Source organism: Oncorhynchus tshawytscha, linkage group LG28 (genome assembly GCF_018296145.1).
Source record: "Oncorhynchus tshawytscha isolate Ot180627B linkage group LG28, Otsh_v2.0, whole genome shotgun sequence".
Classification (NCBI taxonomy): Eukaryota; Metazoa; Chordata; class Actinopteri; order Salmoniformes; family Salmonidae; genus Oncorhynchus; species Oncorhynchus tshawytscha.
The window spans coordinates 25,941,228-25,953,744 of record NC_056456.1 but is presented as its reverse complement, the minus strand read 5'-3'; the positions used below and the strand labels follow the sequence as shown (position 1 = coordinate 25,953,744).

At 40.6% G+C, this 12,517-nt stretch overlaps 1 protein-coding gene across 1 annotated transcript; it reads left to right on the top strand.

The window, feature by feature from the left end:
- The first annotated feature begins 266 nt into the window (after window positions 1–266).
- On the top strand, window positions 267–7,734 carry LOC112226991 (Krueppel-like factor 6). Its single transcript, XM_024391751.1, has 4 exons — window positions 267–613; window positions 3,525–4,092; window positions 5,075–5,198; window positions 5,409–7,734. The coding sequence occupies exons 1-4, from the start codon at window positions 512–514 to the stop codon at window positions 5,458–5,460; spliced, it is 846 nt and encodes a 281-aa protein (XP_024247519.1). The 5' UTR covers window positions 267–511; the 3' UTR covers window positions 5,461–7,734.
- Window positions 7,735–12,517: the final 4,783 nt, after the last annotated feature.

Sequence of the window (12,517 nt, the reverse complement as noted above, 5' to 3'; positions counted from 1 at the left end):
CAACAGCTTGGAAGGTAAGCTGAAATCATACTATACCGACAGAAATGTGGATTCTTCGCTTTAGTAAGCGTGAAAACTTTATATACTGCTCTAAAAATAGAGCCCACATGGTCCAATGGGAATGAAGGAGTATTCAGTCATCGCACCAACCATATCACAGAAGATCGTCAATGTGGGCGGGTATTACACATTGGCTAAACGATTGGTCAGTATCACGAAAGCGTAATGTAATCACGTGGGGAAGGCTGGCTGTAAGATTTTGAATAGGGAAGTTTACAGTGTCGACGGACTTTCAGGGAGTTCACTGTTTGCTATTAGAGCAAGCAAGAAAGAAAGAGCGTTCCCCGAAGAACACTTTCACCACTGGAAGGCGATAGTCAGACCTACTTCTCTCAACTTTTACAACAGCATATTATACATGCTAAGACATCGAAGACGCACGTAAAAAAAAAGACAATTCAACTACCTTGAATTTTGGGTGTAATTGCAGCTGCATCTATATAGGAGCGAAATGGATGTTATTCCTATGTGCAGCATTTTTCAGGAGCTCCAGATTGTACATGACACCGGATACTTTTCAGCTTTACCATCTCTCGAGGAGTACTGGCAGCAGGTATTTATATTTGTGAATAGTCCTATTTTTGACAGAGAAACACTAAAATGAATGAAACATGTTTTCCACATCGCAGTAAACTTGTGCGCAACTGCAGGTTGCTGTCAGTGGAGAGACAAGCTGTCAGGAATGCAAAACAACAAAAAGTTTTACTATTTGGACTTGTAGCACGTTCTTGACACCTTAGTAAATTCCATGCACGTCTTTGTAACAACACAAGCATGGATGCCCGTTGCAATTATATTAGTTACGCTAATGGCCTAGTCCAATGAGTGAACCACGACACATTGTTTTTATTCTGTTTTAGAGATGACTGATGCGTCATCGTGAAAATAGTGTGTGTGTGTCTGTGTGCGCGAGAGAGAGCTCGTATTTGGAATTAGCGGAGACGAGTATGTGCGTCTTCAAATGATTTTGTTAAAAATTACCACCATCTCTGTCAACATGTGTTTTCATATGAATTACATAATATTCGAGAAGCTAGGTATTATTTTTCTGCTGAGTGATTGAAGTGAATTTGCTACACGTTGTAGTTTCCCTTGCATTTGCGGGCATGGGGCTGTTCACTCTCCATGCGGTCTGAGGCATTTAAAACTCGCCAGAGATTCATTCTGCCCTGTTGAAAATAAATGTTTGCAATGAATACAAAGTATTTTTTAGGTTTACCAGAAATCTATTACATAACAACTTACCCTATAATGTATATTGCTTTTAACTGATGTTTTCTATATCCAAATAGTTTGAAATTAATTCATTATGAATATTGTTACTTTTGAATATATTAAAGTTAGTGGTCACTTTCGGGTTGTCACGCTTTACGGAAGAGTCCTTACTTCCCTTTTAGAATAAAAAGAAGTCCATAAATGTATGTAGCTCTTGCGGTATTCATAAATAAAGCTTTTTATGGACCTGCTTGAATCAGGCCTACCTCCTCCATTCCCTTGTGTGCCATGTTATTTCCAGCAATAGCACTGGATGCCTTATTAAATCCACATTATGCTGAATAATTGATACATTTAAAATATCTACAAGCACTTCCCTAACACACAGGGGGCCCCTGTAGCATATGTAAATTATATAATTGTGCATGATGACAGCTATGCTGGAGGAAAGAGCACCGCCACCAACTGAGTAATTTCTTCTAAGGAAATGTTTACTAACCTTCCCTGATCTAGTCCGCTTCTTAAAATGCACCCTATTCCCTATATAGTGCACTACTTTGACCACTACCCCGTGGGCCCTGGTCAAAACTATTTCACTATGAAGGGAATAGGGTGCCATTTGGGAAGCAACCATAGTTCTGGGGACACCCGTTACATGCGCTCCACTGCCTTCAGAATTGTACATTGTCTATATATGTACTGCATAGGTTGTTTATATTCCTATTTCCTACATGGTTTACTCATTATCCTCTCCTCCATCTGTGGGTGTATATATGGGTTGTTTCCTACATGGTTTACTCATTATCCTCTCCTCCATCTGTGGGTGTATTTATGGGTTGTTTCCTACATGGTTTACTCATTATCCTCTCCTCCATATGTGGGTGTATATATGGGTTGTTTCCTACATGGTTTACTCATTATCCTCTCCTCCATCTGTGGGTGTATATATGGGTTGTTTCCTACATGGTTTACTCATTATCCTCTCCTCTATCTGTGGGTGTATATATGGGTTGTTTCCTACATGGTTTACTCATTATCCTCTCCTCTATCTGTGGGTGTATATATGGGTTGTTTCCTACATGGTTTACTCATTATCCTCTCCTCCATCTGTGTGTGTATTTGGGTTGTTTCCTACATGGTGTCCTCATTTTTCTCTCCTCCATCTGTGGGTGTATATATGGGTTGTTTCCTACATGGTTTACTCATTATCCTCTCCTCCATCTGTGGGTGTATATATGGGTTGTTTCCTACATGGTTTACTCATTATCCTCTCCTCTATCTGTGGGTGTATATATGGGTTGTTTCCTACATGGTTTACTCATTATCCTCTCCTCCATCTGTGTGTGTATTTGGGTTGTTTCCTACATGGTGTCCTCATTTTTCTCTCCTCCATCTGTGGGTGTATATATGGGTTGTTTCCTACATGGTTTACTCATTATCCTCTCCTCCATCTGTGGGTGTATATATGGGTTGTTTCCTACATGGTGTACTCATTATCCTCTCCTCCATCTGTGGGTGTATATATGGGTTGTTTCCTACATGGTTTACTCATTATCCTCTCCTCCATCTGTGGGTGTATATATGGGTTGTTTCCTACATGGTTTACTCATTATCCTCTCTTCCATCTGTGGGTGTATTTATGGGTTGTTTCCTACATGGTTTACTCATTATCCTCTCCTCCATCTGTGGGTGTATTTGGGTTGTTTCCTACATGGTTTACTCATTATCCTCTCCTCCATCTGTGTGTATTTGGGTTGTTTCCTACATGGTGTCCTCATTTTTCTCTCCTCCATCTGTGGGTGTATATATGGGTTGTTTCCTACATGGTTTACTCATTATCCTCTCCTCCATCTGTGGGTGTATATATGGGTTGTTTCCTACATGGTTTACTCATTATCCTCTCTTCCATCTGTGGGTGTATTTATGGGTTGTTTCCTACATGGTTTACTCATTATCCTCTCCTCCATCTGTGGGTGTATTTGGGTTGTTTCCTACATGGTTTACTCATTATCCTCTCCTCCATCTGTGTGTATTTGGGTTGTTTCCTACATGGTTTACTCATTATCCTCTCCTCCATCTGTGTGTATTTGGGTTGTTTCCTACATGGTTTACTCATTATCCTCTCCTCCATCTGTGGGTGTATATATGGGTTGTTTCCTACATGGTTTACTCATTATCCTCTCCTCCATCTGTGTGTGTATTTGGGTTGTTTCCTACATGGTGTCCTCATTTTTCTCTTATCCCATCAGACATGTCTGGAGTTGGAGCGGTACCTCCAGAGCGAGCCCTACGTCTCGGCCACAGACGTCAAGTTTGAGACGAGCCAGGAGGACCTCTGGATGATCCTGGCCCGTGGGGACAAGGCCGAGTCCGACCCAAAGATCCTAACTCACATTAAGGAGGAAGACAATCAGGAGGCCAACAGCTTTAACTCCGACGCCAGCAGCGAGGCGTCCGACGGCTCCGATGACCTCTCCCCTACCCTCGACTTCACCTCCAACCCACTGAGTGACATTATGGGAGAGGGAGAGGACCTGAGTTCTACTGTTATCAGTACTCCACCATCTTCTCCTGAGGTGAGCAAGGAGGCCTCCTCCATATCCTCCCAGGTGTGGAGCGGTATACAGACCGTGTTACACTCACCTGGGAAAATACAGACCGGGGGCATTGGTGGACGAACGGCCGAGAGGGGAAGCTTAGCCAATGGAGAGGATTCTCCAGATGGGAGGAGGCGGGTCCACAGGTGTCATTTCAACGGATGCCGTAAGGTCTACACGAAAAGTTCCCACTTGAAAGCACACCAGCGTACACATACAGGTAAATTGTTGATTGTGTACAGGTAAACTGCATGACCCAACAACATCTCCTCCCATCCAAGTGTAAATGTGGATTTAAAAGAGCAGAATCTCTGAGCTATTCGACCAGGCCCTAGTCTAATATTATACAGGTAATGTAGGCCAGTCCAGAAAGACTGGTGGTGGGTGTTGTTACCCACATACTAATACTGTTGTCACAGCAGAGAGGCCTTGGAAGAGAAAATCCAGACCAGCTGGTTGTCTCCTCAGTATTCGGAATCGCAGCCATTTACTTTACAAAGAACATTCAGAAGAGTTTTCCGTTTCAGGGGAACTATATTTAAACCTCATCAAAAATTGTACATATTCATAGGCTTACAAGAGTATTTGTTTTTGATTTCTACTCATGAATTTGGTCTCTGCATTCTTGGAATAGTTCACTAGAAGGAAGGTCTAAACTGTGAACTAATTCCCACAGCAGCATTGACTTCACGTTAACTAAGGGGGGGTAACATAGCAACCTTTTGTGGGCATAGCCAAGCCAGCCATAGAGGATGTGGATTGGATCTTGAAAGCAGATCACATTTCACCATGGGAAAAGAAAACGACTGAATCATTTAAATTTAGAGTGGTGGGAATTTTACATTTACAGTTATTCCTTTCTGAGTTATGTGAGCAGTTGTCACCCATCACCTCTGACCTCTTGCTGTTTACAGCTGTCTTGCACATGAGCAAGGTTCCAACATTCCATACCAGAGCTAATGGAATTTTCACCGTTAGAAACTGTCTACATTTATCCCTTCTCACCCGCCCACCGGAGTTTGCTTAGTCAATTATTGTTAAGCTGTACATCACAGCTCATCTTTACAAGTTGTAGTACTCTATCTAGTAGTATGTAGAAAGTATAGTATGTTATGTCTATTTCTGATTTGAAACATAATGGAGCACTGCCCTTCATGCTGTCTTTTGACACAGTAATAATATCATTTGTTTTCTGTTTGCAGGTGAGAAGCCTTACAGGTGCTCATGGGAAGGCTGTGAGTGGCGTTTTGCAAGGAGTGATGAGCTAACCAGACACTTCAGGAAGCACACTGGGGCAAAGCCATTTAAATGCAGTCACTGTGACAGGTAGGAGAAGTGTTTAGGGATGGATTTATCTTTGTTTGTTTTAAATGTTTTATTGAGAAATGTTAAATGTCATTAACCATTTTTAAATGTTTGGGCAGCTAAGGCAAATCCATGCATCTGAAATATTGACTTGAATATTACTGCTGTTATATCAGTCTCTTACCTATTCAAAAATGCTGAGACTAATTTGCTTTCTCTTTCTCCTCGCAGGTGTTTCTCTCGCTCGGACCATTTGGCGCTTCACATGAAGAGACACATCTAAGAGCTGGGTCCCAGAGCGGTGTTGAGGGATGGTCCTGACGGTCTCCTAACCTGCCTGTGGGGAGGTGCAGTGCCCTGAGAGGGGAGGAAGGTGAACAAGGGGAGCGTGCCCCAGTAAAAGCATGCAGGCAATTTCTGCACCATACTTAGTACCTCCAAGACCTCTCGGAGGAAAGAGCTCTGAAAGGTCGACACATTCTGGAAAAAGAATCACGGAAACCACCAAGGATGACAGAGAATGAAGAGATCCGCTAGAGAGAAATAAGAAAATGTCAGAGGACAAGAAATAATGTTTTGTCTTTGTATGGTGTCTGATGCTTTGTGGAGTTAGTTCCTGGTCTGGACACGTGCAGCGATACTACTCCAATAAACGTGTGTTTCTTGTGAGCTTGTGAGAATGCCTGTGACTGAGTGCCTGCCTGTGGATATATTACTATTAAGTGTATGGTTGTGAGCTGAATGGCGTTGAGGGGATGTTGTGGGCTGGGGGTTTGTCTCGTTTTGTGGTAATGAATGAATGCAAGCAAAGGTGTTGTGCTGTTGTATGGGGCATTGGTTGAATCTAGGCTGAGTTTGGCAGTGTGTGTGTCCGAGCTGCCAGTTTGAGGTTTGAGAGGGAGCGCCCCCATCTGAGAGGAGGTGGTAGGACACTCTTAAACGAGGTGGGGAGGAGGGAAGTGGATTGTTTGGCGCAGATATAAATTGTGCAATGTATTAAGTAGCGTGTCTCAAAGTTAATGCTACCAAGCTCATTTGTTGTCCATTGTGTAAGCTCTGTATCTAATGGTTGTACACAACATTAATACCTTCATTATACCAGAAGTTGCATGATCTTGGGTTTGTTTGTCACTCGATGAGTTATAATGATGGCAAATCCCAATAACAAGCAGCTATACATCTGTTTTACACCATAGATACCACATTATTGTACAGAAACATGTAGCAGCGACTTATTTCCTTTTTTGTGTGTCTGGAGATATCACTATTGCTTGGCAACTGTCTTGATCATGGAATAGTTTATTTCTATTCCGTTTAAAAATGAATTTCTTTATTTTTGTTCTCTTGCTCTACTCTTTTTCTATATCTGTAAATGCACTGTTGACCTTAATGATGCCTTATGTAAGTGGCCTTGTCCAGATAAATAGATCACTCACATGGGGGGTTGAAATGCAGTAGTGTATGATTTGAATAGCTTTGTTAAGGCGCCGATTCATATGGCCACACCTTTTGCCCTTGTCTAGGTCAGTCTCAAAACTTGAATAAAAGTCAGCTTTATACTTACTGACATTTTACATTTCTGTGCATCATTTGTCAACATACAGTATCTATCCATTAGGACAAAATCAAAATGTTTTTAAAATGATCCTTGAACCGAGACACAATTGTAGAGCACTTGAAACAATTACATTTGAAATGGTTTACTACTGTGTAGTAGCATAATGTGGTATGTTATGCTCTTAAAATGAAATGTGGGATGGTAAATTGGGTAAGTTATTGTCAATTATAGAGTCTCCTAGTTGGTTGGGGGGTTGAGTTCTCGTGACGTGATCTGCTCGGCCACGAAGGCCTTGGTAAATTAAGATTGATTGCAAATAACCAATTCTGGTCAGGCCATGGTATGTTTAGTGTCTGTTGAATTGTTAAACGCTTACCTGACATGAGTGCTCTCAAACTGACAGTGGATGCTTATTGACCTGCATGGACGTCCTTGTTTTAACACCATACCATTGTACAGTTGATCTGGTCAACAGTACTGTTGGAAAGTCTCCTTTTAAAATGTACATTGTGGATATCAAACCATGCAAAATGTCTTATTTAAAAATATTTTTTTTCAAAGAAGCTTATATTTTGCAGGGTAAGGGACCAAACAAATCTAAATTGTGCAGTTTGTTTATGAAAAACAAAGACCAGGACACATTTAACTTGAGAGTACTAATGGCTCAACAAACAAACAAATGATGTATTGTTTACTTCTGATAGTCTGCTACAGTGTTGGAGAATGATTGACATTTTCTAGCTTGAACGGGGAATGATTCAGTAAAGAGAAATAAAACTGATTGTTGGAGGGATTACACACTGAACAGCTTTCTATCATCAAAATCAAAACTGCAAATTGTCAGCCCTATCTTTAACTAAAGTATCTTTATTGATGAAAAAATGGTTTATTTTTGTTTGATTAATGGCATGGTTTTTTAATTTCAAATTGTTTTGTAAAATAGTTATTTCTGTATGAATGTATTTTTTATTGGAGTAATGATTAAAAAAAAATCTCAAATTTTGGTGTTTTTGTTCTACCTGCTTAATGAGCTCTTACAGTAACTTGAGTGCAATGAAGGTAAAGCTTTTCAAATGTAGTCCTTCAGTTTCCTGTCATGTTCAGATCCACCTCACTGTATAGTCAGCTACGTAGGCTACTACCTTTTGGTTACTGGCCCAATGCTTTAACCACTAGGCTACCTGCCATAATAATGAATGTTTAGTTTGGGCTCTTAAAATCAAATAATTAAATTGAGACTGAGCTGTGTATAGTAATACTAGTATGCCATGCAGTATCACAGACAGCGATGGTCCAGTATGTTCTCATTTCATTATCATGCAGTTTCTAGCACATATAATTAGACTGGTCAGAGGTTCCAAGCATGTTATACTCATTACATTTCTATGTGGTATCATTTTAACACGCCACTGTGCTCTTAACACTAGCAAAAGATCGAGCACATCCTTCTCATGCATATCAAACTGGATCTTCCCAGCCAAGGTCTACTAGTAGAACGAGAACCTCCACGAGCTTAAAACTAGACCATAGTGCATCCCTAGCATTCAACCACACTAATCAAACCTGTGTAGCCACATTGAGGGATCCAGTGCAGTCTGTCACACTGTGCGACAATGGTAGAGACAATGGCACCAGACTGCCTGCTTGGTCTCCGATGCTGCTGCTATGGGTTAAGTTTAGTTATGTAAGACATAGGCTGCTTCTCAAATGTCACCCTTTTCCCTATTAAGTGCACTACTATTGACCAGGGACCAGAGTGGTCTGGTCAAAAGTAGTACACTATACAGGGAGAAGGTGCCATTAGGGATGGAGCCCTAACTGAGATGTGGGGATATTTGTTTCGAGTTCAAAGTGTACTGTGTAAATGAATAATGGGCCCTTTTAATAGGCCATGGTAATGAGCTGCTGTACATCAGAGGAGAAGAGGACCCAGGGGGGATGCAAACGCATGAAGGCACAAAGTATTTGAACCCAGTTCTGGCCTGAACTCAGCCTCAGCCCCCATTGGCCCATTGCCTGTAGCCCACTGCCTGTACACAGAGTGGTGAACTAACCCATGCTGCTCAGCCCTCAGGAAAAGAGCGAAGAGCCATACTGTGTGGTAGAGAGAAGTGCAGAGGTACCAATTTAATGGATGACTTTAATGATGTTTGCAATAAATGTGATGTAAACATATAATCTGCACTGTGTGCTTTCTAAACGTGCAATGTCTCAGTCTAAACAAACAATTTAAGGTAAATATATGCTGCATCCTAAATGGCACCCTATCCCCTTGTATTACGTCAGATGGCATGTCGATTCTGCTTGCAATGATCAGTTGAGGGACGAGTGCTGCCTAGGAGTGACGCCACAATGACACTATCCCCTATATAGTGCACTACTTTTGACCAAAGGCCATAGGTCAAAAGTAGTGCACTATGTTGGGAATAGGGTGTCATTGGAGACGTAGGCAGCCATTTGGAGGTAAATATAGATTTCTATAACAATCAGCTACAGCAGCAGGTCTTGATCCCTGTTCCTCTATGTATGTGTGTTTGAACATGAACCTGCTGATGGTCTCTATGATACCAATGAGATGATGGTCTACCAACCCCATGCTGGGTTAATGACCTTTCAGTTTACTCTGGTTTTTAACTGGCACCCCCTGACCCCAAGGTCATATGAGAAGAGCTGTGATGTGGTGGGTGAGGGAGGGAGGGAGAGGCATCTGTCTGTCTGTTGAACTGGTGATCTATAGTGTAGGCTGCTACTTTGGATGAAAACAGATGAGATCAATGCAGTGTTTGTGGTTTAAACATCCACATGAAGACATTTCAACAGCCATTACAGCCTTATTATAAAAAATATATTGATATTAATATCAGTTGTGATGAGATAGTGTCACTGCATCATCTTGGTTCAACATATGGGATTGATACTTACATTACGGACAGAGGGACAGAGGGAGGACAACATGTATTCTATCATAATGAGATGGAATAAAATGTCTTCTATCATAATGAGATTTCATCAAATGTCTTCTATCATAATGAGATTTCATCAAATGTCTTCAATCATAATGAGATGGAATAAAATTTATTTTATCATAATGAGATGGAATAAAATGTATTCTATCATAATGATATGGAATAAAATGTATTCTATCATAATGATATGGAATAAAATGTCTCCATTATTTGCATTAACAGCTTCATTGTGTTACATAAAAACTCACGTTGTGGGGTTCTTTTGAAGTAACAACCCAAAAAAGCAATTTGGCCATAGATTCACGTACGACTGTAAAGTAATTTAAAAGACAAGACCTTCTCTTTAAGGTCAGTGAAACTTTTTTCACTAGAAGATCCATCCGTACCTTTTTGTCTTTTAGGTTAGCTAACTCCACTTGACTCCATTTGAATGCATCTGTCACCATGGCAACTACTTTATTTTGACTTGTTTTGCCTGTGGGAGGTTTTTCAGTCAGCTTTTTCTAATTTCACAGCATGTGAATATCTCCATTCAGTAATTACAATCCCATCCATTCTCATTTTCTGTGTCCAGACAATGTGCCTAAATATACAAGCCCAAAATGTCCACGCTTCCCCTATCTCTCTGTCTCACACACACACGCACACACACGGAAAAGCATTTAACAATGACGAACCCCTTGCCACACACACACATGCACACAGGCATGCAAGAGAGTAAAAGTCAAATTCAATTATCCAACTTTTTTTCAAAATCCAACTTTTTTCCCTCTAACTCTAAACAAAAAGGAGAGGAATAGGAAGTAGCCTAGTACCACATCCATTGTCCCTTTAAAGGGCAGAAAGGTCTTAAGTGATAACACTTGACTTTGTGACAGAGTCAGGATATGTCAGTTTGTCAGTTGGCCCAAAATGCAATGTTAGTGTGATGTCACACCAGATGCCTGCAGCTTTACTCGTCTGTCCATGATCTGAAAATACTTTAAGAGGTTAGCGACACGTTCTCTAGAAAGCTCCAGTTCAGAGGTGACACATGAAAGATATGTTAGTGTACCTGGGGGCTCTGGTCAAAAGTAGTGTTCTTTATAGGGATTAAGGAACCATTTGGGACACAACCACCCCAACTCTACTAAGCTATCCAGACCTGCTTGACCAAAATGTCACATATTATAAGTCGCAATGTATTGCCAGTGATGAAAAATATTTGTAAAATAACACAATTAATGAGCAATTATGTAGACATTTACAGATACTGTATCTACATACAGTGCTTTCGGAAAGTATTCAGACCCCTTGACCTTTTACACATTTTGTTATGTTACAGCCTTAATCTAAAATATATTAAATAAAAAATGTCAATTAAAATTCTAAAAACCCGTTTTCGATATGTCATTATGGGGTATTGTGTGTTCCTGAAGATTTGTTTTTAATCCATTTTAGAAAAGGCTGTAACCTAACAAAATGTGGAAAAGGTCAAGGGATCTGAATTACATTCCAAATGTATTGTATGTATGGCAGATGGTATTCGATACCAACATTTAAATATAGAGTACTGTACTTTAATAACTCAGAGTGCACTAAATGCCACCAGGAATGAAACCATGATATTCTATACATTATCAGTGTAATCTGTGTTCCTTGTTGTCTGTCTGTCCTTGTACGGGTGTGTTCCTTGTTGTCTGTCTGTCCTTGTAAGTTTGTGTTCCTTGTTGTCTGTCTATCCTTGTAAGTTTGTGTTCCTTGTTGTCAGTCTGTCCTTGTAAGGGTGTGTTTCTTGTTGTCAGTCTGTCCTCGTAAGGTTGTGTTCCTTGTTGTCTGTCTGTCCTTGTAAGGGTGTGTTACTTGTTGTCTGTCTGTCCTTGTAAGGGTGTGTTACTTGTTGTCTGTCTGTCCTTGTAAGGGTGTGTTTCTTGTTGTCAGTCTGTCCTTGTAAGGGTGTGTTTCTTGATGTCAGTCTGTCCTTGTAAGGGTGCGTTTCTTGATGTCAGTCTGTCCTTGTAAGGGTGTGTTACTTGATGTCAGTCTGTCCTTGTAAGGGTGTGTTTCTTGATGTCAGTCTGTCCTTGTAAGGGTGTGTTACTTGATGTCAGTCTGTCCTTGTAAGGGTGTGTTTCTTGATGTCAGTCTGTCCTTGTAAGGGTGTGTTACTTGATGTCAGTCTGTCCTTGTAAGGGTGTGTTTCTTGATGTCAGTCTGTCCTTGTAAGGGTGTGTTACTTGATGTCAGTCTGTCCTTGTAAGGGTGTGTTACTTGATGTCAGTCTGTCCTTGTAAGGGTGTGTTTCTTGATGTCAGTCTGTCCTTGTAAGGGTGTGTTTCTTGATGTCAGTCTGTCCTTGTAAGGGTGTGTTACTTGATGTCAGTCTGTCCTTATAAGGGTGTGTTTCTTGATGTCAGTCTGTCCTTGTAAGGGTGTGTTACTTGTTGTCAGTCTGTCCTTATAAGGGTGTGTTACTTGTTGTCAGTCTGTCCTTGTAAGGGTGTGTTACTTGTTGTCAGTCTGTCCTTATAAGGGTGTATTACTTGATGTCTGTCTGTCCTTGCAGTAGTTTTTTCAATAATTTTTTTAATTGTTATTATTATTTTTATTAAGTTGAAGACTGGATCATTAGATCTTCACCGCTGAACACATGTTTCCTCTTTCCAAAATGAAGCGGCTGTGATCCTGATTAATTGGATAGTTATTTTTTTACTACATCCTATAGCTTGTTATTTACAAGGCCAGTTAACTTTTCTAAGGGCGTTAGAGGTCAAGAGGCTACCAACTGGTTTATTTAATGTAAACAATGGCCCAGGTTAGCTAGTGTTTACCATAGA